General features: G+C 35.5%; 1 protein-coding gene across 3 annotated transcripts; it reads left to right on the top strand.

Moving 5' to 3' along the window:
- On the top strand, positions 1-27,166 carry ulk1a (unc-51 like autophagy activating kinase 1a). 3 transcript variants are annotated; one of them, XM_077223875.1, is made up of 28 exons: positions 1-503; positions 596-688; positions 982-1,023; positions 5,136-5,168; positions 5,436-5,472; positions 7,515-7,688; positions 8,017-8,090; positions 11,740-11,841; positions 13,666-13,724; positions 14,334-14,416; positions 14,522-14,572; positions 14,662-14,750; positions 15,739-15,871; positions 15,974-16,019; positions 17,395-17,478; positions 17,747-17,854; positions 17,969-18,078; positions 18,989-19,057; positions 19,150-19,262; positions 20,360-20,535; positions 20,686-20,798; positions 21,524-21,649; positions 21,762-21,928; positions 22,861-23,033; positions 23,128-23,246; positions 24,482-24,639; positions 24,746-24,881; positions 25,791-27,166. In XM_077223875.1, exons 1-28 carry the CDS (start codon positions 414-416, stop codon positions 25,835-25,837), a joined length of 2,805 nt encoding a protein of 934 aa, XP_077079990.1. In that variant the 5' UTR covers positions 1-413; the 3' UTR covers positions 25,838-27,166. The 3 variants fall into 3 exon arrangements, with proteins under 3 accessions (XP_077079990.1, XP_077079991.1, XP_077079992.1); XM_077223876.1 differs by lacking the exon at positions 17,747-17,854 and having other exon boundaries at positions 12-503; XM_077223877.1 differs by lacking the exons at positions 17,395-17,478; positions 17,747-17,854 and having other exon boundaries at positions 12-503.
- Positions 27,167-27,469: the final 303 nt, after the last annotated feature.

Genomic DNA, 27,469 nt, shown 5'->3' with positions numbered 1-27,469 from the left:
AGTGTACAGACAGACTGGTGGTGCGCATGCGTGTAATGGACATGCACAGTTCAAGTTTTTTCAAGTGCGCACGCAGAACAATTTCCAAACAAAACAGAGCAGCCGAGGCGTCACGACCGACTTCTGACAGTTTCCGAATTTAATTTAGCACAATTTTGTGGGCTTTACTTTTGAAAAACAGTGTTTTAAAATAGTATGATCAAGATGACAGTGAATTTGGTCGTATTAACAAGAAGGTAGCGAATACCGATCATGTCCGAAGTGTCAGATTGTTTGGGTGCGAAGCAGCTGATGGAAAGCGATAGACGGGTCCAGTTCTCCTGTACTGTAGAGATCCACGGCGCACAGACAGATCCCTGACACCCTGAACTCACCCGTGGATTTACTGAGCTACTTTCAACTTTAGACAAGCGATGGAAAGCGTTGGAAAATACGAGTTCAACAGGAAAGATTTAATAGGACACGGTGCTTTTGCTGTGGTGTTCAGAGGAAGACATAAACAGGTAAGTTATACATTTCCTAATGTTCGTTACAGAATATGCAAATAATCATTCTACACGACTGCCATAAAGTAAAACGATTTCTTTATCCATAGAAACATAATTTTGAGGTCGCGGTGAAATGTATTAACAAGAAAAATCTCGCCAAATCACAGTCGCTCTTAGGAAAAGAAATCAAGATATTAAAGGTGAGTTTCCTATAGTCGTTGGGAGCGTTTGTTTGTGTACGCACATGATTGCTTACTATTTTTAGTGCTTTATATTTATGTGCCAGTTTATATATTCTCTCAGATATAGTTAAACATGTCGAAAATCGGTGAGCTGTTCTTGCTAGCAGTTATTTGAAAGACTTCTAACGTTTCATGGGCTAGTGACGTTTAGCTATGTATATAAACAATGGTTTAGCTAATATCATCACCTCTTTATAGCAATTACATGAGCTGCTGACTAATTTAGTGAATCCCGTGTGTGTTTTCGCCAGGAGCTGAAACATGAGAACATTGTCAGTTTACTGGACTTTCAGGTATGTATCTGCTTACTATTTGATACAACTCGTGGGAATTTAGTTATTTGTGGTATATGTCTAAGTCTACTGTGCTATTTTAAGTGGTTTCTAATCTAATAAAACATAGTTTTTTTGTTTTTTTCCATGTTACTGAGGATATTTATAACTCGAATATCGCATGGCTTGGTGTTGACATGGGTGCAGTTCCCTTCATCTGATTGGTTAAACGTTAAACCCCGCCCACTGATGTCGCACACTGTTTATTAGCCGATATGGCCAGTCAACCATGGCGAATAGATGTAGACTATATATGACCCACCATGAGTAATGATTTCATGTTGCAGTTTCTTGCATCAGAAGTGAAACTTTTATCTGATCTATCTGTTATATCAAGGTGGGCAGAGAAAATTGATAAATCCTCCAACTAAATCTCATACCCTTGTGGCAGAAGTACTAAAAATAAACAGGCGAATGGCTCACGAAACAATGGCAGCCATGACCGATGTCTATGCCTATTGAAGTATACACCTAACACCTGTGCAAGCATTAGCCAGCACCTGCCACCCCAGCTCAACCTTTTAACCAACTGTCTCTATCATTTGCATACAGAACAGACGTTGTCTGATGTAAGATTCTCTTATCATGAATAGAGGACTGGACTGGACTCCAGGCAGTCGAGCTTATCTGATGACAGGTGGTTGTCTCAGGTGTAGAGAACTTAAGAAACTTAACACAGTGGGTTACACCTTCGATCTTGCGGTATTGTGCCCTTCAGCAAGTATAACAGGTTTACTTCATTTTTTTACACAATTGTTTGAAGTGTTATATTCTATTCTAAATTGGGGTTTCCTATTGGATTTGTGAGGGAACTGCAGGGGTTACTGAATTGATGAATACCTATTCAGTCAATAAAATAAATAAATCATTTGAAAAAGATTTATAGGTCCAAGGGGTTCGGCTGACATGCACAAAAAAATTAGAAATCCCTGTTGTAAATTAAGGTACAATTAAAGTTCTATTTTATGCAAATTTTAGAACACTTAGTGCACTCCACTACACAAGACACCTAATCCACGATTTTCCTTTTAGATGGTAACTTTTTTTAAACGAATTGCAGCTGAATGGACTGGATTGCATAGTTAGTCAAGCCTCTCACCACATTATCCTTTGAGAATGACCTGACAGTGAACGCACACAAATAATTCATGCTCGCTCCATTACACCTAACGCACTGCTAGGACTGACACAGGAGCATTTGATACTAAACAAACCTGCAATTATAGGACCACCACATTTGACTGGCTCCAATATAAGTCTAATCTCCATCTGGGCATCATTTATAGTATTATTCATGGGTTTGTCCAGCTGGGTTGATCAGCTGCCCAGCAGACGGCCGCCGGGCATTGGATCCACCTGACAGCACAATGTGCACCAGGTGGCTGGCTGCTGCCCTGCATAAACGCTGAACAATAGCACAAGAAAATTACACTTATGCTTAGTCAGTGAAACCCAACCCTCGACCCCATCCCGCACTCATAGAAACATGCTGTGGAACAGCTTTGAGTTTAATGATATTTGTTTTAAGCTTTATGTTGTTTCAGTCTTTTGTTGTTGAGAAAGACCTTTGTATTGTATCTTCATGCTGATGGATCATAATGTTTTGACAGTCTTCTCTATGGCCTTGTAAATGCGTCTAGAGAAGATAATTTGAGTGTATTTTGCCCTGTGTGTGGTCTATAGCCTTGGGCTTTACCTAGTTTAGTTTGCATTACAGCTGATGGCCTGGTTTCATTTCTCATGGATTCTGCACAAGCACACACACAGGAAGCTTAACGTTAAGCCTTTATCCACAGTAATTGTGTGTCACTTATAAAATTAGCTGTTACACAACTTTGAAGTCATAATGGTTTGTTGTCTTTCATAGAACAAGTTCTATGTAATATGTTATTAAAACACGCTCCTCCCAGTGCTCCGTCACGCTGGCCTACCTGCCGCTGATGTGTATGTCGGTCAGCTGTGGGTAACACCTCCTGCTTCTGTCCCGACTGCTGTAACACGCATGGAAATTGGCCAAATAGGACTTTTGTTGCACAACAAGTTGGCTATGTTCATACCTCGTTCAAACGGGTCACCATGGTACTTGGCCTGTGTGGACATATTGATCAGCTCCATTAATCCTTTCAGGAGCAGAATTTCAGAATGATTGATTTCATTGGCATGAATGGGCAACAAACCACCTAAAATCCATACTGGGTTGGATTAGGCACGCAAGGGGTCAAAGGGCATTTTAAGGTGGTTTCTCCTATTTACTACTGCACATTAAGAGGCTCTCAAAGTCTATGATTTGGCCAGTGAAGAGCATGATGTTGCACTCAATGTGCATTTATTTTGTGCACTGATTAGCATAAAAACTCGTTCTGTTCTGTAGTATGAAATTGAAACGTCTGGCATACAGATCAGGGGTGCGTTTCCCAAAAGCATTGTTAACCAACTATGGTCGCAAGTTCTGTCGTTATCAGCATAGTTCAACGTGTCTGTGTTTCCCGAAACCATAGTTCTAACGAACATTCGAAAACAGCATCGCACTTGTTTGCATGACATGTGTACTCAATAAATCCTTATCTTGAGCAAAATAAGCAAGTTGACATTCAGTACAATCTGTATCTTTTATTTGGAATACATACAAATGTCATTTATGATGTTTACTTTGTCAAGAGATAGAAAGCACCGTTTTTGAAGAGTGGGCATGACGTGCGGACTTGCTAATACGTAAGAACGAGCCTATGATTAAATCTGGACATAAAGCAAATAACTGAAAATAATTAGAAATATTCCTCTGATGCCATGCCTGTAATTTATTGTTTGTTTGTTTGTTTGTTTGTTTATTTAAAAGGGACCATGTGCAATTAATAACATAAATGTAAACATTTGATGCATTACACCAGAGTTAGCCTTAGGCTAATTTACATCTGCAGTCCCCAGGTACAAATAAATACAAATACATACAGTAAAGATTAAAATATCAACATTATTCAAGAATATGCGCATATCAAACATAAAACATCAAACATTGTTCAAGAGCATATAACATGTACTTAATGCCCCTCACTGACATGCGCACACACACACACACACACACACACACACACACACACACACACACAGGCACGCACACACAAACACACGCACACAAGGTGGCAACCTTATAACAAGACATCTAGCATTAATCAATCTCAAACAGAATCATTAAAACTTATTACTCCATCACGTGCATGACATCATTAACCAACGTGGTTGAACGACCAATTTACAACAATATGGTTTCGGGAAACAGCCGTGACTAGCTAGTTTACTATGGTAGTTAAGTAGCGAGTTATGTCGTTGTTTGGGAAACGCACCCCAGAATGGTTAGAAATGTGCTCAAACAAATATTATCGTCAAATATACACATTAGGAAGTCCACACAATTATAATACTCAATAATATTATTCAACAATAATAACAGCATAAATAATTGTGAATCAATGAGTAATTATTTTATATTATTATAAATAATATAACTTATATTTTTTTTATTTGTACTTATACAATTTATTAATTAGTCATTGGTTTCAGTAAGTATTATTATTAATGATTTTTTGGATTTACTAAATGAAATACTATCTGATAAGAAGTTTTTTATTAGCTTCAATTGTGCACTCAGCTTTAGAGATAAACTAAAGCTATTTCATCACTTTTGTGTGCTACATTTGTCCTGCCTTAAGCAACAATTGAAGTTTTCACAAAATAAAAGATCGCTATTTTAAACTCAAATGCAAAAGGAAAAAATTCTCACAGCCCAAGGTACCTGAAGGTGTTAATCAAATAAAACATGTCATACAGACACTTATTGTGATTTGTATTGCTTGCAAGCACATGCTTATAATAACACACTATTGATAGAAGGCTTAGGTTAGTGTAGGCTTTGAATGATGACTCACTGGCATCTATTGTGTGTCTAGCCAGAGGCCCGTCCTGATCTAGACAATGTAGAGTTCCTGCTATTTCTGTCATATGGCATGTTGATGGGTGTTTCTTGCATATAATCAATTGTAAATATTTAACTGTGTGCCACATGTCTCTGTCTGCAGGAGATATCGGGATGTGTATATCTTGTCATGGAGGTGAGTCAATGACATCCTGCACATTTCACATACCCACTGTAAACCTCAAAATAGTCTTTGTGGGAAGTAGAGGAAAATCAGAGTTCAAATTTCACTGTCCCTTGCTGGATGTCCTTCATGCAAAGCTTAATTCACTCTTCTGTGTTTTATTAGTGTCAGCATATAGCCATTTGAAGCCATGGTGTTATTGTGATTACTCTCTCTTCCGATAAGAGTTTGTTTTGTGTTAACTGTACACTTACAGTGTTTGACTGTCTCCTCTTACAGTACTGCAATGGAGGAGACCTAGCAGAGTATTTACACTGTAAGTACACTAACCTCATTTCAATATGTCATATGTCTTTCACTGTTATGTGTGCCTTGTATCTGTCATGCTTGTCTGTCTGCTGTCTGCTTGTTATCTGTCACAAGCAGACATACTTTAGTGCAGCTTTTATGCAGAATCTTTACACAGACTTTCATGTCATGGTTGATATTAAAATGGTGTACTATTTTATTTAGATAAATCAAAATTGAAATACTAACGAGTATGTTTTGTAAATGCTATAAGCAAATTAGGATCTCACAACATTATATACTGTATGAAAAATGGATATTCAATTTGAGATTTGCTGAATATTACATTAGTAAAAAGGGGTAACAGTGTTACTAAATTATTAGTGTTTTTACAGTTATTAACTTAAAGAGGTAGATGATGGAAAAGGTAATGTAAATGTAAAATGTATAAATATTGGAAATGAGCATTCCTATCCCTATCCACCTTTTGCTAAATCTAAATGTTCTATATCTCTAAAATTCAGCTATTGGGGTGATCTATTAGAATTGTTTGCATTGTTTCTTCATCGTCATCTTGTTTATTCACAAAAGGACGATGTATCTTAATTTATCTAATTCTTTCTAAGTAAAAGTTTGTTTAATTAAGGCTGATTATTGACAGGACTAAAAAAAAAATCATAATTTACTCTCCCTCATGTTGTTCCAAACCTGTATAAGTTTCCTTCTTCTGTTGAACACAAAAGAAGATATTTTAAAGAATGTTGTTAACCAGTCAGTTGACTGTGGCCATTGACTTCCATAGTATTTTTTTCCTACAATGGAAGTTAATGGCTACAGTCAACTTACCAACATTCTTTAATATATGTATTTATATTATATTCAGGGTTTGAAATTAACTTTTTTACTCACCGTCCAATTTGGCAATTTTTAAGTTATCGGCCATTCAGAACTTCTACTAGCCAAAAATAAATAATAAATAAACCAGATTAACTACGTCACAGTTTATATATATATATATAGATTCTGCTCAATACACTGTATTTAATATATCATGATAGCTCACACGAGTTGAGTATTTGCGCTAAATCTGCGCAGAATTGGCTCACACAAACTTCCACAGCAAAGTGACTAAATATAAGTATAAGACTAAATATGACTTATATATAAATATAAGTAAGCTAGTGATTTGACAGCGTTAATTTCAAACCCGGATTATATTTGTGTTCAACAGAACTCATACGGGTTTGGAACAACTTGAACGCGTTTAAGTGATGACAAAAAAATGTTGGGTGGCAAAATTTGACACAATTTTTCAATATTTTTGGGTGAACTATTCCTTTAAGACCAAAGTCTGTTACTCAAGGGTTGAAGCTTTAAACTTGGTTTGCACTTGCTCTTGAAACTGCAGATATATTCACAAACAAACAACTCTCCTGATCTTTCCTCAGAAAGATAATTCAGGACCTCTGAGAAAAGCTTAGTTTCACAAATGTGCTGCCACAAATAGAGCCTCTTTGGAAGTGGTCTCACCACCACACACACACACACTTCGGGGTTCAAATACATCTTCATCTAACCATAAACTTTTCAGCGTGGCTATATTTAACATGTTTGCATTGGCCACTCTTTTTTTAAGCCATCAGACATGTAGTAGTGTTCAGCTTTAGATTCATGCCAGCCTCATCAGGAGCAGTGCTTGCCTTCACCAGCTCACCTCTTACCACAGACTCACTGGCACAACACCAAGATCCCCTGCTGAAACTCAAACCAGAGCCTGACCTCATTCACCTGCCAGCCTGTTATCTGCCCTCTCCTGCAGTGGAAAAACATGAGGGCTAAAAATAAGACTACATGAAACCAGCATGTTTTGAGTGGAAGGAAAGATGTACACTGGGAGAAGGGGGGGCCTGGGCTTTTGGAGGTGGATGGTAGCTGGACATTTTGTTTTTGATGGATTGCTACCTCTTTGTAAACAATTATGTAACATCCCACAATTCAAAGATATATGTCTATATATAACTATCAATTAAGTAATTATTAAACTATACAGTATAACTTTTTCCTTCATAGCTAAAGGCTCTCTGATCGAGGACACGATCCGTGTGTTACTGCAGCAGTTGGCGGGAGCCATGAGTGTTTTAAGGAGTAAAGGCATCATTCACCGTGACCTAAAGCCCCAAAACATTCTCCTTTCGTACAGCACAGGTCGCAGGGCCAATCCCAACAACATCTGCATCAAACTGGGTGAGTGCTCCGGGTCAAAGTACACAGTTTCTACTTAAAGAAACTGATCATGAGACTGTGAGATTATGAGTTATCAGGTTTGGCAGTGGTTGGCTGTGGTGTTTGTTCTGGTGTTATGACTGCGGTTTGTTTTAGGTGTTTACGACGTTGTTCTGTTTGCTCTTGAGCGTTATGTAGACACTGTGTGTCACTACACAGCTGTGTAAAGTCAAACAACTAAAAGACACTGACTGTAAACATTCGTGCATCATCTTTCACTACCAAAACAAGGTCCCAAATGTAGTCCTTAGCACCATACACTGATTTTCCTTTCTATCTCTCCCTTTAGCTGATTTTGGCTTTGCACGTTATCTGCAGGGAAACACGATGGCTGCCACGCTCTGTGGCTCTCCTATGTACATGGTGAGTACTTGACTTCAAAAATGTCATGTTCTGTATTATCCAAATGTTCAGGAACAGCCTGCAGGATTAGTGCAGGAATAATAAATTGATGATACTTGGACGTTTTGTTCTACAACGGAGACCCCTGTTTTACAATATAAATTACCGACACTCATATTGAAAAGGCATATTTTGAAGCTGTTATATTTATTTATTTTTTAAATGTACTGTGTGTTCCTACTAAGTAACTAGATAAGAATGTTTGGGGTGTATGTGTGTGTAATATATGTTGTAGAACAAAATGTCCAAGTATCGTCATCTTATGTTTACCACAGACCTTATTTTAATCCTAAATTGAAAAACCCCTCTTGTAAAAACCAATAGGAAAATCTTGAGGGAACCACTGGTGAATTAGTCGTCCGGGTTTTGACGTCATCCCTGCAGCACTCTATTGTTTTGATGGTTGTGGTTTGCTATTGGATGATCTCATGTGAGAGACAGGTTGTCCCGCCCTCGCGCTATTAAACACTTCATCATAGAAGGGATGTCATTGCAAAAGGGATTATTTTGATTAAAGATTGCACATGAATTTTAAAAAGAAATATGATGTGCACAGATAATTCATTTGTAATGAACACTGCAGTATTCCATAAGAAACTAATTAGGTGTTCAAGCACGAAGTGCTGAAAACCTATTGTAATTGCTATTTGAAAAAAAAAAATCCCCATAAAACGTGCAGCCCAAACCGTAAGGCTCAGAGACTTGAAACTCAGCCAGATGGTAGGCCTCAATTTGGGGACAACCTATCAGAGTATGACCCCGATTGGCCCATAGGTGGCGCTACAGCAACCAAAAGTACTAAATTGCTGTTAACTCCTCGACCGTTGGTCCTAGCCCTAGCGGGGCCTATTTTACTAAAATGGCTATAACTCCAGAAGTAAATGAGATAGCTTCACCAAACTCGGTACACATATGAATGAGTTCATTCTGAGGTTACAGTAAAAAAAATCGCGTCGATCTAACACTAGGTGGCGCTATAACATTAAAAAAACATAAAAGGGGGTTTGGCCACCTGACCATTTGTCCGATTGACTTGAAAATTGGTAAGCAGTGTCTTGGTCCAAGGCCCCATGTATGTGTATAAGGACATTGGCGTATCTCAAAAAACATGGCCGCCATTGGCCAATGAAGTTTGAGCACCTATGAGACGAGGTTAACGGAGGCCAATCGGAACGAAGCTCGATGGGCATGTTCAACTCATGGTCTAAGAGGTCTGTAAGAGTTTTGAAAGAAATCGGCCACTAGTTGGCGCTAACGAGTTTAACCGCTCTTTAATCACACGGTGTTGCACACATCCCCACGAAATGCATATCATGTGATAGATCTCCTCATGCTGAACAACTTTGCCTCTAGAACTATTGCTGTCAATCAAATCGTTCATTAAATATTCACGAATATGTTAAAAACCTACTTTTGCGAACTAGTCCTAGGTTTTTCGCCCGATCGGAAGCAGACCAGTCTAGGACAATTCTCTGGACTCTCTAGATCAATAATTATCGAAAAAAAGTTGAACTTTGCCCTTTGGTTTCCTATAACAGGATCAAAACCGTGTCAAAACCCACTCAAAAGCCTATAAATCATAAATAAAAACTCAGAACTTCACAAAAATTGTTGAGCATATGCGTCATAACATGATGAAGAAGCATGCAAAGGTTCATGGAGATCGGACCATAGGTGGCGCTATAACTGTTAAAAAGCTTCAAAACCATGTATTTCCTATGGTAAATTGCCTGTATTGGCTGTAACTGGTTTTTTCCATCTATGATCATATAATGTTCATATCATAATGTTCAAAATCAGTGCAGTACAATACTCTGGACTCTCTAGATCAATAATTATCAGAAAAAGTTGAACTTCTGCATTTGGATGACTTTAATAGGGTCACTTCAAAATGTGGCCTTGACAAAGTGTTCATGAAAGCCTATATCTCTTCAATGAATGCTCACATCTTCTTAAAATCAAGTCAGAACATGTAACTCTAAATAAGCATGACAATTTCCAGACAAATTGGAGCAAATATGCCTTTTAAACAGTTAAAATGGTGAAAATGATATGAACATAATGGCATATTAAGCCAATAAGTGGTATTCTACTGCCCCCTGCTGTTTAAAATAGTCATTTTGTCATGCTACTAACTAATATAATTCTATAATTCTTATTTAGACTTTATAAAATCACTATTTTAACATTTACACTCACATTTAGTCAAAATTCATCTATTGAAGTATTGCTACTGACTATTGTGGCACATTGAGAAATGTGAATCCTGAAGGAGACTTGCAGTAAACATTTTTTGTGTGTGTGTGTGTGTGTGTGTGTGTGTGTGTGTGTGTGTGTGTGTGTGTGTGTGTGTGTGTGTGTGTGTGTGTGTGTGTGTGTGTGTGTGTGTGTGTAAGCATATGTCTAAATAAGATACCTGTGAAAACACTTTATTAATAAGTATAATGGCCAGCAGAGGGCAGTAGAGGACCACTTATTGGCTCAGTTTCATTTTGACAGACTTGATTTTCATCACTATTCTACACTAAAGCAAACCTGTTTTTCCATGTTAACTATTATAAGACAATCATTTTTTTGTCAGTTTATCACTTCATTGCTATTGACACTTCACATCAATGCTAGCAATGTGGTAAATCATGGTAAATCACGATAGAAACATGGTAAATCATAGTAAATAATACTATTACATGGTGTATCATGGCAAATCATGCTAGCAATGTGATGAATCATGGTAAATCATGCGACAATCCTGGTAAATCATTCTAGAATGTGGTATATCATGGTAAATCATTCTATAACACGGTAAATCATGTTAAATCATTCTATAACATGGTAAATCATGGTAAACTATGATAAATCATGCTAGAATCATATTAAATCATACTAGAATGTGTTCAGTTGTGGTAAACCATGCTAGAGCAGGGTAAATCATGGTGAATCATACTAGAACTTGGTATATCAAGGTAAACTATGGTAAATCATCCTATATTCATGGTAAATCATACTGGAACATGGTAAATCATGAAAAATCACACTAAAATTTGGTATGTCATGGTAAATCATGCTAAAACAAGGTCTATTCCATCTATGATGTCAGTGGTTAAATGTTTGCTACATGAAACTTTATGTCTTTTGATGCTTTTGAGCTTAACTGCCTTAACTGCTTGAACACAGCTAAATGCTGCTTGCAGCTTTAATTGCCCATTTTTATTTTTTGATGACTTTATAGCTTCTCTTTTGTTGGCAACAATTGATTTATAAGTGCTTCTCATTACAAGTATTGGGAGGATGTTGGACCATGTTGTGCTGAGACACTAAAAACACTGGATCAGGAGCTGCTATCGTGTAAAAGAACACAGTGCCACGCTTTGCTCTGAAACACACAGTCACAGTCTTTAGTGATTTGATAATTACAGTAAATAATACTACGATTTCGATTTTATTTCAATTTATTGTTCAGCCCTACAGGGAAGTATGCCATATTAAAGTACTGCTTTTACTTGACTTGTTCGAAAAACAGCAGCCACTAATTAGATATTCTGGCTTACTCTGTATGACTTGACTTACTCCATATATTTTTGAGTACTACTTGTCTCGCTCCACTTTACAGGCTCCTGAGGTCATCATGTCACAGAATTATGATGCCAAAGCTGACCTGTGGAGCGTAGGGACCATCATCTACCAGTGCTTGACTGGCAAAGCCCCATTTCAGGTCAGTGACACACAGCACAAAAACAACCAATTGTATGACCCAAAGAGAGAAAGCTTGTTTTAACCTGTCACACGCACACTCACATCTCTCTCTGTTCATTTGTGGATGTCACTTTGGTTTTAATTATGCGCTTTATATTTTTGAGATTTCTCATTGAAGTGTGTGGATCAATATAAAGGGATAGTTTACCCCAAATTCTTATTATTTACTACAAAATAATTAAACTCACTAAACTCATTAATTATACTTAAAATAATTAAACTTAAAATAATTTACTCACCCTCATGTCTCAATACAGACCAAATTTTAAGTTGTTATTCACTGAAAATCTTTCATGGAAGTATTAAAGACTTGTTTTTAGGGGAACTCTCCCTTTAAATGTTTTTTTTCCCCTCAGAAGAATGTGTCTAAACCACTAAAAACAGATTCGATATGAGATATTGTTGAATAAAATAGCCATTTACCAAGTTTAGGGTATTTTAGGTCTAATATTCTGCTAATGTGAGCACACAAAGAAATACAGTACCATTCAAAAAAAAAAAAATTTTTTTCAAACCGTAATATTTCTGAAAGATTATTGCAATTTAATAAATAGTCAGGCAAAGTTTTCAGTCACATCAGAAATCCTATATGAATATATCTATATATATATGTATGTATATTAGTCTGTACTGTCACTTTTGATCAATTTATTTCAACATTTTACATTCAACATTTTTGCTGAATAAAAATATTAATTTCTTTCTTTTTTTTAATAATCTCTTACTGACCCCAAACTTTCTAAAGGCAATGTGTAATAATCAAGAAAAAAAATGCTTTTAATGCCACAGATTGTGAATTTCTACTACGTCACTACTGAAAACCTTCTGGAACCTTTTCATTGCGAAAGCTTAACTGGCTGGCACCCTCGGTTATTTATGCCCTGTAGAGTGTGAAACATGATTGTGACATCTCACTGATAAACATAACCATATGCCTCTACAACTAAACACACCCTCTGATTTACTAACAAACACCCAAACATACACACATGCCCGCTCATATGGGCGGCATCCCCGGTTGCACTTCCAGAACATGGAATTTTTTTTCTGTGTGATTAATGTATTTGCAAAATAAAAATGCAAATGTTTATGTTATTAGTGCTGCAGTTCTTCCTCTTAATATTGCCCCAGGCTGAACATTATTAGTTTATGATAATTCATTATTATAATCCTGAAAGGGTGATGCATGTATCATGTATTATTAAGATCACCTCTGTTCATACAGCTTCCACATAGCTAACTTTTGAGCCCCCTCTGAGCACACAGTCAAAACTGTGTCTATTTATGGGTTCACATTTTAGACTTCAGAAAGAGTTAGTTATGCATTAGGAGCTCATGGGAGTCTTGTAATGTGATATCAGTCTGCAAATGGGTCAAGATGGGTCACTGAGTTCATTCAGAACAGACCAGTCACCTCTATCCTAGCCATTGTGTTTACCTCATCCTGCATGGAAATATTACTTTTAGTTTTTGTCCCTGCAGCCATTAGAAAGCCTTTATGATTTGTAGAAACCTCTAGTCTAGAATTTAACTTCAGATCTGAAACAAATGTTTATATCCCAAACAGTCAGAGTTTATAAAGAAGAATGTAGTAAAGCCATGTGATACTGTTTACAACAAACTATAGTTCAGTATAAAGTCTAAAGATATGCATGATATTTGCCTTCAAGGTAGTATGTGATCTTGCAAAACCTGCTTTAATGATGCTCCCCCCCCAGATGATCAGTTAATGAGGTCAACACAATTTCTCAAATTATTTCTCTTTCTAAAATTCTTTTTCCAGGCAAATACTCCTCAGGAACTGCGGCAGTTCTATGAAAGAAACCGGAGCCTGAGTCCCAGGTAAATGACCCTCAGGACTGCATGTTAGTCATCAATCAACATGATCTAGTTTAGTATGTGCTATACAGGCGCAAAGGTCTCTTGTGTTGTAAATTTGAAAGAATTTATTTGAAAGAAATTAATACTTTTATTTAGCAAGGATGCATTAAATTGATCACATTGATCTTTTTAACTTTCTATTCATCAAAGAATCCTAAAAAAAATGTATCTGTTTCCACAAAAATACTATGCAGCACAGCTGTTTTAAACACTGATAATAATAAGAGATGTTAATTGAGCACCAGATCAGCATAGAAAGACTTATTTCAGAAACACGGGCAAAAGCGACCCCAAACCTTTGAATGATAGTGTACATAAGGCAGTAGAACTGGTTTCTTTTCTCTCTTCCATCTTTCATTACTTGCCTCTTTAAAATGAAAGCCTTATTTATTTACCTAGACTGTTGCAATGTTTACATTCATGAGTATCGCTTTTCTACTTACTCAGTCAATTACAGAGTTACTCTGGCAACACAAAGAGCCCTTGCACAAGAATATAAACATGCACACAGAACTGTGTTGGTTGTGATTCCTGTCAGTGTCTAACACAGCACCTAAATGCTTTTCCCAGTATTCCACGTGAAACCTCCAGTCACCTAAGGCACCTTCTACTTGGGTTGCTGCAGAGGAACCACATGGAACGCATGGACTTTGGTCAGTGGACACATACAATCACACATTTGACTTTACACGACCCTGTAGGAATCATAAATTGACAACTTATAATAATAATAAATGAGTGATTATTGTCTATTTCAGATAAATTTTTCCACCATCCTTTCATGGAGGCCAGTACATCCATGAAGAAATGTATGATTATGATGTACATTACTTTTTTCAAGCTAATCTACTATAGCTTTGGTTACAGTAACATTAACATCTGTTCATTGTTGTCTTAGCCTCTCCAGTGCCCGTGCCCACCTATCCCAGCTGTGGCTCTGGGAGCTCCAGCAGCGGTTCCTCAACCGCTCGCCTCACTCCTACTCAGGTAACACAGTAGCAGTGCATGATGCATGAAATACACCTTTTTGAGGTGTATTGTGATTAGGGCTGTCCCAAATTATTATTTTAGTAATCGAGTAATCGGTCGATTATTTTGGCGATTAATCGAGTAATCTTTTTTTTTTTTATGGTAATAAAAGTAGACCTAAGCAAAGACATAAACCTTTAAAATTCCTTAAATACATATATAACAATGAGGCAATGCTATTTGGTTCAAGTAAAGGATCAAAAGCAAGTAATCATATGGTTTTATAGAAAAACACTGTTAAAATACATAATATTTACCGCAGATCATATAATATTTGCCAAATGACATTTAATTAAAATGCTTTAATATCTGGTCACTTCTTTACAATAGAAATGCTACAAGCAGTGTAATTTCTTGAACAAGAATATGTGGACATCAAAACATGCAAACTTTTAATTATTTTGTTATCTTTTTAAATCACGATGAACACCTTGCATATTTAGAAACAAATTGATGTTTGCATAGGTTTTTAAATGATTTACCTTGCGAATCTGATGAAATGGCACACGTTGCGTTCCCATATAAATGATATAAGCAACCCAAACTCACAGCATATGCAGAGATGGAGTTTGAGACGCTCCACGCATGTAAATAATAACAGTTCTTGTGCAGCAGGATTTACTGTGAACGGAGCTCCTCTGAGACGCACGTTATCTCCACGCATACATATTAGACCCGCAGGACATATATTTATTGAATTGAATCGAAGCCTTAGTGAATTCACAATACCACTATACCATAGTATGGTTTTTAAATCATATTAATCCACCGTGCATCCTTAGAAAACGGTCTAATAATGCGGTTCATCGATTCTCGTCTGTGGAATGCGCCGCTTCCTATTCCGTGGGAGAAATATGCTTCCATTGGCTTCTTTCAAAAACATACGAAATTTTACTGACCCCAAACTTTTGAACTGTAGTGTGTATATAAAGTATTTTCTTGACAGTCTGACACTGAAGCTCTGAGGCCCCTCCCTCAAATGAACCCCACACCGTCTCCAGGTTCCCAGCTCAAAGACTCTTCCTCTGAATCTTCCTCTGAGTCCGATGACTTCGTAATGGTGCCGGCTCAGTTCACCAGTAAGATGAGCCCTCACACTCGTTAACCTACTTTGGATTATGTAACAAACAAACCTCCTTCTTTTGCACAAATATAACATCTCAATCTGATCACTCTTGTAGGTGAACTAGTCTCAGCAGAAGGGCAGGACAGTTTGATGCGCAGCGGGTAAGTGAGTTTACATTTTTTCAGTACTTTAAGGGTTAAAGTGACACGGCCCACACACATAGTGTATATAGTTACATGCAACATGCTTCTCAGTTCTAACCTACACAACAGATGTGCTTGCATTTTGTTACTGCACTTAACACAATGGTTTGCATGCTTTACAGTGTCAAGTGTCGTGAATATTCATTTCAAGTATGTCAGTTGACCTTTTGACCTGATGACCGTTTGTATGGTTCTGTGAAGAGGTCTGTTTATGTGTTGGCGCGTTTGTGCAATGAAGGATGGAAGACATTAAGGTCATGATAGCAAAAATTGCTTGAGTATAACGTTTCATTTTCACTGCAAATTTTCTAATAAATTTTAGCATTTTTTTAACATCTGTGTCTGTCATCTAATGCATTCATGAGTTAAAAGACTAGTTAAGATACACGTTTATACACTACCTTTGAAACGTTTGGGATTTAGTTAGATGTTTTAATGTTTTTGAGAAAGATTTTTATGATTGCCAAGGCTGCATTTATTTGATAATAAATACAGTAAAATCAAGTAATATTGTGAAATGCTATAACAATTTAAAATACAACTTTTCTATTTTGATATATTTAAGATGTCATTTATTCCTGTTATGACAAAGCATTGGTTAGCAATAGAGTTTATCTTAATACAGAACGTTTAGGGGAAAAACATATTTGAAAGGTATGAAAAAAATAAGATTAAATAAAAAAAATTGATTAAAATTCATTTAAAAAAATGGATTAAAGTAAATGTAAAATTTGATTTAAATAAATTATTTAAAAAAAGTTTGAAGTTTATTTATTTTTCTACTTAGTGATACTAGGATTGAATTGATATAGAGAGTACATCAAAATGACTACAAATAAAACTATAAAAACGAATACAGATACAAATACTCATAGAAGTATAAAATCAGATATACAAATACAAACATACAAAACATGCTCAGGAGTACAATATCAAATATATATATATATATATATATATATATATATATATATATATATATATATATATATACACTCATACAATAAAATCTTGATATAAATAAATTCAGTACAGAATAAAAATATCAAATAGTACAGAATCAAATTGAGTAGAAAAATGCAAATAATTTTTTTAATAATATTTTACAATGGTATAGTTCATCAATATATTTGTATAAATTGGGTCTTTAAACATTATATACAGCTGCCTTTTAAATTTTATGATAGGGTTCCTTTACATATGGGTGATGATCATATTTGGAGGTCTGTGGCATGGAATCTAAAAGATTGAAAAACCCTGGTCTATATTATATAGTTGGATGCTTTAATTGCATAGCAATAATGGCATAACTGTGTATCTCTACTATTTCTAGAAGCTCACTGCTGGGTGTCACTGCTTGTGTGGGTCAAACGCCATCATCCTCCCTGTCTGTCAGAGCCTCCCCAAGCCCCTCCAGGTACTGTGTGTGCATTAGTATGGAGATTAGCATTTAATATGGCAGAGACTGTGAAAACACACACTCTCACGAGCAGCTCACACTAAACAATAGCCTTTGTTTGCTTGTGTGAAGTGAGAGACAGCTGTCTGAGCTAACGTGACCAGAGAAAGGAAATTCTAGAGATGAAAGTAATTCACAGATCACCAGGGAACAAATGGTTTAAATGTCTGTTTGTGCACATGACACACCAATCATTCACTCTCTCTCTCTCTCTCTCTCTCTCTAGACCTCTGGAGTCATGTGGCAGTAGTTATGCTCAGTCTGTGCCTGTTCCAGTGCCGACACAAAAACACAACTACCAGAGAATGGAGAACAACCTACAAGTGTCTGACAGGTGGGGTTTATCTCTCTCTCTCTCTCTCTCTCTGAGTTGATAAGGATACATAAATGTATAAATGTGCCCCTGAATGCCTCATGCATCATGCATGCTCTGTTTATGTTATTTCAGGACAGCAACACCTGTACATCACTGCTGCTCAAATGGATTTCAAACATGTGGGAGAATCAGGGCTTCTCCGGAAACAGGAGGATCAAGACTGTTTCTACCTTCCCCACAAGGTAAAGAAACCAGTTTCCTTGATTTGCATACTTTACTAGAAGCGAAAGAGACTCTAGCGGCGGGGTTTTTTTCAGGAAGCTGGAAATAACGAATAAAGTCAGTCCTTTTGTTAGAGTTGATATATTCATAATTTGCATATTCTGTTTCCAGAATTCCCACATTCATGAAAAGCTTTGAAAATAAATAAATGTATGCATAAAAAATATTAAAATATATATTTGTAAATGTATTTTTTTAAATAGCTGTTGAAGCCTGGAAAAGGTCATGAAATAACATTGTAACATAATAAATAATAAGAAAGAAATTATTAATTAATCATTTATATACTTTTTTTATAGTTATGTTCTGTTGTAAAATATTAATCAGCTTGAAATTGCTTGTGCGTAGAGTAATACACTTGCTTGAATGCCAAATTTATGTCTTATTTGTGAATGAATTGTTCTTTTTAGTCAGTTCTTTTCATAACATTTTTAGACAAGTCTTAATAATTATTTTGCTAATTTGTCTGAATCAAAATCACTTGAATTACAAACAGCTGGAAAGGTCATGGAAATCAGTGAAATCATGGAAATCAATAATTATTTTCAATAATTGAAATAATACATATTAGATGAAAAAATAAAAAAATGACTGACTGAAATAAAATAAGTTGGAGTTGAAGTACAAAAATCGCTAAACCTAAAACTGAAATACAAATGAATTAAAGCTATACAGAAATATTAAATAAAAGTATTAAAATTGACCAAATTACTAAAACTAAAATTAACTGAAATTATAAAAATAAAAGTTAATTCAAATTCAAAATATTTGTAAATAATATAATAGTATATTAGCATTGGTCAACAGTGAGGAAAACATGTGTTTTTGTCGATCATATAGAGAATGCAGTTGTTTTTTTGCTTTTTTCAGTGGGGAATGTTCCTGAAACTCCCAGTCAGCCCCAGCCTATTGGCAGTAAGACGGGGTTGAATGCTGCAGGTGAAATACCTGTTTCACTGCATATCAATTTGATTTTTGTAAGACTTCTTTTTCCAACTTCTCATTTTTCCCTGTCTCTGTTTGTCTCTCAGATCAACGGCCTGGTCAGGTCTCTCCTCTCTTCAATGACCTGACTACCTTAGACACAACCCTGACACACAGACTCAAAGGTTATCAGCACAGCCCACAATCTGTAGTGCACAGAGTGAGTAACTGTTGCTGGCTAATCAGGGAATGACAGAACATAAACACAAAAAACAGCTCCACCGCCATAGTGTGTAAACCCCAGGTGTTCCTGTATAGAGCAGTGAGTCAACCGATTTTGCAATGACTTCAACACAGACCTTAGTATAATACATGTTTACTGTCAGTACCGTTAAAAATTCTGGGGTCAAAATTAATCAAAATTAATACTTTAATTCATCAAGCATGCATTAAATTGATCAATTTACAGTAAAGTGAGACAGTTTTATTTCAAACAAATGCTGTTCTTTCTATTCATCAAAGAATCTTGAAAAAAAAAATGTGTCTCGGTTTCTACAAAAATATTGAGCTGCGCAACTGTTTTCAACATTGATAATGATAAGAAATATTTTTTGAGCACCAAATCAGCAATTAGAGTGATTTCCAAAGGATCATGTGACACTGAAGACTAGAGTAATGATGCACAAAATTCTCCTTTGCATCACAGGAATAAATTACATTTTAAGTATACTTTAAATAAGTTTTCTTTAAATAATATTAATATTTCTTAAGATTTAAGTTTTATTGTTTTTTTTTTATCTTACTGAACCCAAACTTTAGACATTTAGTGTAATTTGCATTTTTCAAATAACCTTTATTGCAAATAAATGAAACTTTTTATGGTAATACTGAGACATAATTTCTATATACACTATATAAACCACACTAAATTAAAGGCACAGCTAAATGTGACTTTCTTTATAATGGGCTTATGTGAAAATTGTTTTAAGTTTACTTAAAAGTTGATATAATATTTTTTTTATCCATAAAAATATAATTTCAATTATTTCTGCAATGTTGAATAGCTATAATTACTCATTTCATCCCCAGAAATTGAGTAAAAAAAAATTTATACCATTTTTATACCATTATACCATCTTTATATTGAGTCTACATTAATTTGGATATTCAGTGTGAAAATATGTATTACAATATTAAAATATTTTAAAACTTTTAATGTTAGGTGTAATTAATTACAGAAAAATGTGTGATAAATTAGTAAAAAATTTTAATCAGTTAACAACACAAAAATATATATTTGACTACTTTTCATTTCAGTTGGATTTGTATCGGCGGCCCGTCTCTGGTCAAACTCCAAGTACGGCGCTGGTTCAGCGAGGCCTGATCGCCCGAACCAAGACCGCGTCTGACCTGAAAGATCTGACACAGTACCCGGCTACAGGGCCCCGTGTGCCACTTCTCAGGCCAGCGGAAAGAAGGGACATGGTCAAGAGGTATTAATCAATAAGGCTTTAGTTCAGGGTGAAGAAAGCTTGTGACGCATTAGTGATAAGTTATATTTCATAATCGGCACGTGATTCACTGCAGAGATGTGATTTCTGGAAGTTCCATAGAGCTGTGTTTATGAGTCATTTGTGTTGTAGGTCATTAAGTACCGGCCGTCTCTCAGATAAGCTGCTGAAGGCTGTGTTCGGACATCAACTTGACAGGGGCAGCTGTGAGAGCTTAAATTCAGAGAAACCCATGGACACAACAGGTATGAGCTCATGCTAACAGTGATGCTAGCCACTCAACAAAAGACAAGCTTTAAAGTCAGCATCAAACAAGTTTAAGTCCCTATTAAGGCGTTCATTCGAGTGAAACCGCTCAAATAAGAAAAAAAATGTAGGGTAGGACTTGGGAATTGATTGGATGGTTGTGGTTTGCTATGAGCTGTTTCATATCTATCCTTGAATTGTTCAACTGGTCGAGGTTGATAGGGGATTCAGGAAGTAATTGGTTATAAGTAATGCAATACTTTTTAGAGAGAATAAAGTAATCTAATTACACTGTTGAAGATGTACTTAGTATCTAGTAATTAATTACTTTTTAGAGTAACTTACCGAACACGGGTTCCCTCAGGAAGCTATAATCATTGAAATCTAGTAATTACCATAAGGTTACTACCCCAGAAATCTTCTTCATTGTTATGTTTTATTTTATTATTTTATTTGATTTTATTCACAAATGACTGGAATACTATCTTTACCCTGTATTTAAAAGCGCCATAACTATGTGCAGTTTTGAATGTGTAAAGTTTATGACTATCTAACTAAGTCTTACAGCGGCAATTATCGTATGCCATGAGAATACCTTTTTAAAGATGTTTTCTTAATATCTGTAGTTAATCATAGTCATAAATCATATATTAAAAGCATGGCATCAGGCACTTTTCTTAGTGTATGTGCTGTTAAAAATGCCATTGTGTGTTGATCTCTGTAGCACCCCCTTGTGGCAGTGATGGTATAGAGCAGGGCTCAGGCAGTCCGGCTGGGGTTGTGTTCATGCTGGGCTCTCCTGAATTCGGACACACACCTCCTCACTCTACTCGACCTAGACGCTTCTCAGGTGACACTTCCATTATTTTACTTAATGAGATTAAAACACATGTATTGCATTTGCGTGTTGTTGTATCTGTTAGACTCAATGCATTTTCAACTCATCTCATCTGTTGTTGAAGTGGGCACTCCCAGCCCAACAAGCCCTTGCTGGACCTACGGTCATTTGCACGAGGCCTACGGTTCACCTGAGAGCCTGCGCTATGGTTACACAGATGCCATTGCAACAAACCTCAGTGAGGATGTGGCATTTGTGCCACCTGAACTGCCAGAGGAGACGCTTATGGAGGTACAATAATTGGGCTATACATTATGTATGAAAAATACAGTCAGTCAGACAGTTAGCTGGTCATTATAAACAGTTGAGAAATAAAACGCTTGTGTACCAGTATATTGGATCCGTGCAGCTCTTAAAGTGACACAGCCTATTATATTCTTGCTGCGCTGCTGTCTGTTTAATGTTAATCCAAAAAAAATCGCTCACTACTCTTGACTGAATAACTTTTGTAACTTTAATAAGGATTAATGTATATTTAATTTATACAATGAAGAATATATTTTACATTTGATTACTGTATTTCTGTACCTGAAAACTACTGTTAGACCTGCCTGAAAAGCACTGTTTATTTCAAATGCTTATTTTTTTTATTTGTTATTTTTTTTATTTGTTAAATGGATCCAATCTATGTTCAATAGAAATAATTTGATGATGGAGCAATAAACTATCTAGTGTACAGTATATGCATAGTATATTGTAAAACTGTATGCATGTATTTTTTTCTAATTTGCTAATTTAAAACTTGATCAAAACACAAATCTATTTTAATGACAAAAGTTAAAAAAGGAGAGCAAGTGACAAATACCGGTAACAGATTCGGAATCGACCAATAGTTGTTTGTTAAAATCAGTATTGTTATCAGTACATCCCTAATTACAATTTATAAATAACTTCTTTCTATTTAAATATATTTTAAATATAATTTATTCCTATGATGCAAAGCTGAATTTTCAGCATCATTACTCCAGTCTTCAGTGTCACATGATCCATCAGAAATCATTCTAATATGCTGATTTGGTGCTCAAGAAACAGTTGTGCTGCTTAATGTTTTTGTGAAAACCATGATAGTTCTTTTTCAGGATTCTCTGATGAAAAGAAATTGTCTATGAGGACCGAAATACATTTTTGTGGAATTAAAAATGCCATCCTCTTCTTCTACACAGGAGGGGCACACAGACTTGCTGAGCCGACTGCGCTTCATTCTAGCCTTTTCCTACTGCATCACAGAGGTCGCTCGAACAAAGGACAGTGGGGAAAGGAACATGGCACTTGATGCTTCATTCTTAGAGCAGAGCATTGTGGCTGACCAGATCAGCCTGCTGAACCATGAGTGGAGGTGAGATACGACTCATTCATGCATAAACACACACGTGTTTTATGTGTCATGTGTATGATCTTACGTCACGTACATCGTGCGCATGTGTATGTAGCTCTGCAGAGCAGCTGGTCCTCTATATGAAGTGTGCCGAGCTGCTGTCCTCAGCGCTACACACAGCGATGGCCGGGATCAAAGAAGGCAAACTCTACCCATCAGGATCTGTTAAACAAGGTAAGTCACATACTTCAAGCACATAATCGCCAACAATTTTAATGCAGAAAAACAACAACTTCATATTATCATGTTGAGTTGCAAAACACTTCTGCTGCTATTGAGGTGGGATACGGGTAAGATTAGGGACAGGTTTCATAGTATGGTTAAGTTTAAGGGTGGGTTATCGGGTAAAGGAAGGGTTAACAGTGTAATTATAGAAATTAATTACAGATGTAAGTACATGCAGGTATTTTTTTAAACAAAAAAAAAAACTGTGACAAATTATTAATTTAAATTTTGGTACATAGTCGTACATATAAAGTGGGACCAAAAGATCTCTAAATTATGCAACCATATATATATATATATATATATATATATATATATATATATAACTATATATCGTGGGAAAATTGTCCGAATTATGATATCTGTTTGCCAAAATAATGGTTTGATAATTGCGTATGTTACCTTTTGCATTTGAACCGTTATATTAATTTTTTTTTTTTTCGTATTTAATTTGACAGCTGAAATTAAACTGACATCTTAATGGCAGGTTTAGTTGTGACAACTTACCCCATACAGAGTGACTATATCATTTAAGGCATGCTGTCACAGACATAATCAGTTGTGAAAACAAGAACAATAATTATGTAATGAAATGTTCAATAAATAAAATATATTTAATGAAACAAATGCCTTTATATGAATTTATATACAGTTACTCACTCACACACAAAAATATAAAAAATACTCCAGTCTTCAGTGTCACATGATCCTTCAGAAATCAATCTAATATGTTGGTTTGGTGCTCAATAAAAACATTGCGGTAATACTTTTTTTATTTTACCCGTTAAAAATTTTACATGTACTTACAACAGTAAAGTATGCTTAATTATAAGCAACTTACCCTATTTATATAGTAAATGTTGTTAATTAATATTACTCAGTATTTGTATTACTCATATAAGGTACATACTCATGTTAGGTAGAGTATTACTCAGTATTTATTTATATGATTTACACCAACAAGGGAATTTTAATTTATTTTTATCAACATTTTTGTGTGTTTTTTTTCAGAATTCTTTGATGAATAGAAAGTTTAATAGAACAGGGTTTATTTGAAATAGAAATATTTTGAACCATTCTTTCTAAAGGACTTTACTGTCACTTTTGATCAATCAAAAACTGCACATGCTGTAACTGTATAACACATTCATTCTGATTGGTGTGTGTGTGTGTTGCTCTTGCAGTAGTACGTAAGCTTAATGAGATGTATAAGGGGTGTGTGAACTCCTGCCGTTCTCTCACTGAGAAACTCCAGCTCTTCTTCAGCAGCAAGCAAAGACTGATGGACCGCATGAACAACATTACTGCTGAGAGACTCATCTACACACACACCGTTCAGATGGTGTGAACACACTCATGTTTGATTTCTTACAATATGAGGGGAAACATTTCCGTATCTAATCTGTAATACTAAAAGTATGAATTGCACTCCTCTCTTATATGATCAGGTACAGACAGCAGCGCTGGACGAGATGTTTCATCATGGAGAAACCTCTGTAGAGCGATACCATAAGGCCTTACTGCTGATGGAGGGCCTGTCTTTAATTATTACAGAGACTTTAGACATAAACAATATCAACAAATGTGAGTATGACACACCTACTCTACAGTTCTAAAGTGTGGGGATAGTACTTATATACAAAATTTTTTTTTTTTTTTTTTTACAGAAATGAATACTTTAGCAAGGGTGCATTGATCAAAAGTGACAGTACAGACATTTATAATGTTACAAAGATTTCTGTTTCAAATATGAAAATAATATCATGTTTTCCACAAAAATATGAAGCAGCACAATTTGATGATATTATGAAATATTCTTGAGCAGCAAATCAGCATATTACAATGATTTCTACATTTTAAAGAACTGCAAAATAAATAAAAAACAGTTCTGTAATAATATATATATATATATATATATATATATATATATATTGTTTATTAAATTAAATGGAGACTTGGTGAATATGAGGTTTCTTTCAAAAACATTTAAAAAAATCTTACTCAACTTGAACTTTTGAACAGTAGTGAGAACACACTAGTTACAGTATATAGATTGCTCATTATTCTCATCCAAAGACTTTATATACAAAGACGGTGCACTAATATTATTATGAATGGGAGAAAGTGATAAGCGTAATATACCTAAAATAAGTCCTCCCTTATAAATAAAAGAGTCAATCGCCAATTAGAAGCACTAGTTGTTATAAAAACAGTCACTGTTTCTAAGAGATGCACGCTTGTGACTACTGCACATGAGCATTGGCTGGTCCGGCATAGAAAAAATGCAATGTTTGTCATGATTTGAGCATTTAGAAGAAAAAAAAAAAAAGACGGTTATTGTCAGATTTCATATATGAAATGTAATGATAAGCTGAGCTTTGGTGAACAGCTTTGGAGAATTGTATGTTTCAAAGATGACCGCAGAGTGAAATGACTTGCCTTAAAGGGACATTGTCATCATCTCTGATGTACATTTGTTTGCCCTTTCTGTAGGTAAGCAGTGTATTGAGCGGCGACTCTCCTCCCTTCAGCCCAAATGATGTGTGTGATGCATCAAATACACAACATCTACATCTCTTTTAATCAAAGTTGCAATTTAAAATTTTGTGAAAGGAAAAACTCACACTCACCTACTCATTTAAAATGTGATACTTGGTTTCCAAAGCCAAAAAAAAGGTGAGAAAAGACTTTTTCATAATAGACAGAGATGAAATCTCTATGATGGCACTTCAAGTGATGACTTTAATCTTAGCACTATGATATTAGAGAAAGTGTTGGGGACTGAATGAGCAACAGCTTGGATGCTTTTCATTCAATCGTACTATAACATGCTATAACGTTAGTCTCATACATGGAATTATCCTGTTTTGATGGGCTTATCCTACATGTTTTTTCATGATTCTGAGGAAATGATAGTTATCTGCTGTATCTGAAGGGAATTCATAATCATTTGAAACCTCTGTGACCCCGAGTCGTTGTTGAAATAGCAGCCGGCGGTGGTTGTGTAGTAGTCAGCTACAGATGTACAGCTCTAATGTGGCAATTGACCAAAAATGTGGCAAAGCTTTGCAGACCTACTGATAAAGACTGTCAGTTTCATATGTTGTCATATGACGGTGGGAGAAATACTTGAGAATTGTATTAGATTAACTATCATACTGTTATTCATGTGTATGTAAAACAGAGAAGCACTTTATAAACCATTTTTTTCCTTCTGGATTCCTGAAAAGAACCACTGCAGAGAAAGCAAGCCTTCAATGTAATGGCTCATTTCAGTTTAATTAACACCTGAAAGTCAAAGAAAATGCAATAAGAAAATAGTCAATAGCTTGTGTGTAGCATTTGATATATTTTCTGTTTTTAATTGTCAGTCTGAAAGTGATGTTTAAGTTTTCAGTTTGCTTTCAAATATTTTGCAAGTTAATGACTTTTGCACATTTTGCTGGGATGACAGTCTCTTTTGTAGTGATATGGTAGTGCCTTTAAATAACCTAACTGGACACTTAAAACAAATCTGAGACTCACAATCTGTTATACTTTTAGAATTTTCATATCATGTTTGTTCATTACTTGCACTATTTTTGCATTTTCCGATGGCAATAACTCTAAAGGTGTTTTTTTTTCATATCAAGGTTTTTAAGGCATTTAGTCAGAAATGTATGTTAAAATTATGCACATGAAACCTTTTAAAATAATAATTGTTAAACTGAGGACAATTAACTCTTTTTTATATGTTGTTACAGTATTTATCTGTTTTCTGGTGTTTTTGTCTTTTTATTTCCATTTGCAGAAGCCAAAAATAAGTGCAGAATGCATGTGGTATGAGTGTGTGTGTGTGTGTATTCGAATAAATTTCACTTTTATATGTACTCTTGTGTATGTTGATTAATTTGAAAATTTATTATGAAAAGCCTTTAAACATTACTAGAACTTTTTTCGTAGTCAGTATTTAAGGTATATAAATGTGCAGAACATCGCTTTTCACCTATATATATTTCTGTGTATATATAAAATTCTACTACATGATTAATACCATAGACTGATTAATACTCATAATCCATGCAAGGTGAGTAACGACGGGAAGCAAAACCTACGGTAGTCCCGCCCTTGCGCATACGCTGCTCTTTCTTTCTGTGACGTGATTGGACAATAGCCCGTCAGTCAAGTAAACG

The sequence above is a fragment of the Siphateles boraxobius genome, unplaced genomic scaffold (assembly GCF_051911475.1).
Source record: "Siphateles boraxobius isolate OS27281-9 unplaced genomic scaffold, OSU_SipBor_1 9, whole genome shotgun sequence".
In the NCBI taxonomy this organism is placed as follows: Eukaryota; Metazoa; Chordata; class Actinopteri; order Cypriniformes; family Leuciscidae; genus Siphateles; species Siphateles boraxobius.
Note: the sequence above shows the minus strand (reverse complement) of the source record. Positions and strands in the feature narration are given on the sequence as shown.

Coding starts and splice junctions, on each gene's coding strand:
- ulk1a (XM_077223875.1), top strand. CDS start 414: ATGGAAAGCGTTGGAAAATACGAGTTCAACAGGAAAGATTTAATAGGA. Junction 7,689..8,016: donor CAACATCTGCATCAAACTGG/GTGAGTGCTCCG, acceptor CTCTCCCTTTAG/CTGATTTTGGCTTTGCACGT. Junction 20,536..20,685: donor AGAAGGGACATGGTCAAGAG/GTATTAATCAAT, acceptor TTTGTGTTGTAG/GTCATTAAGTACCGGCCGTC.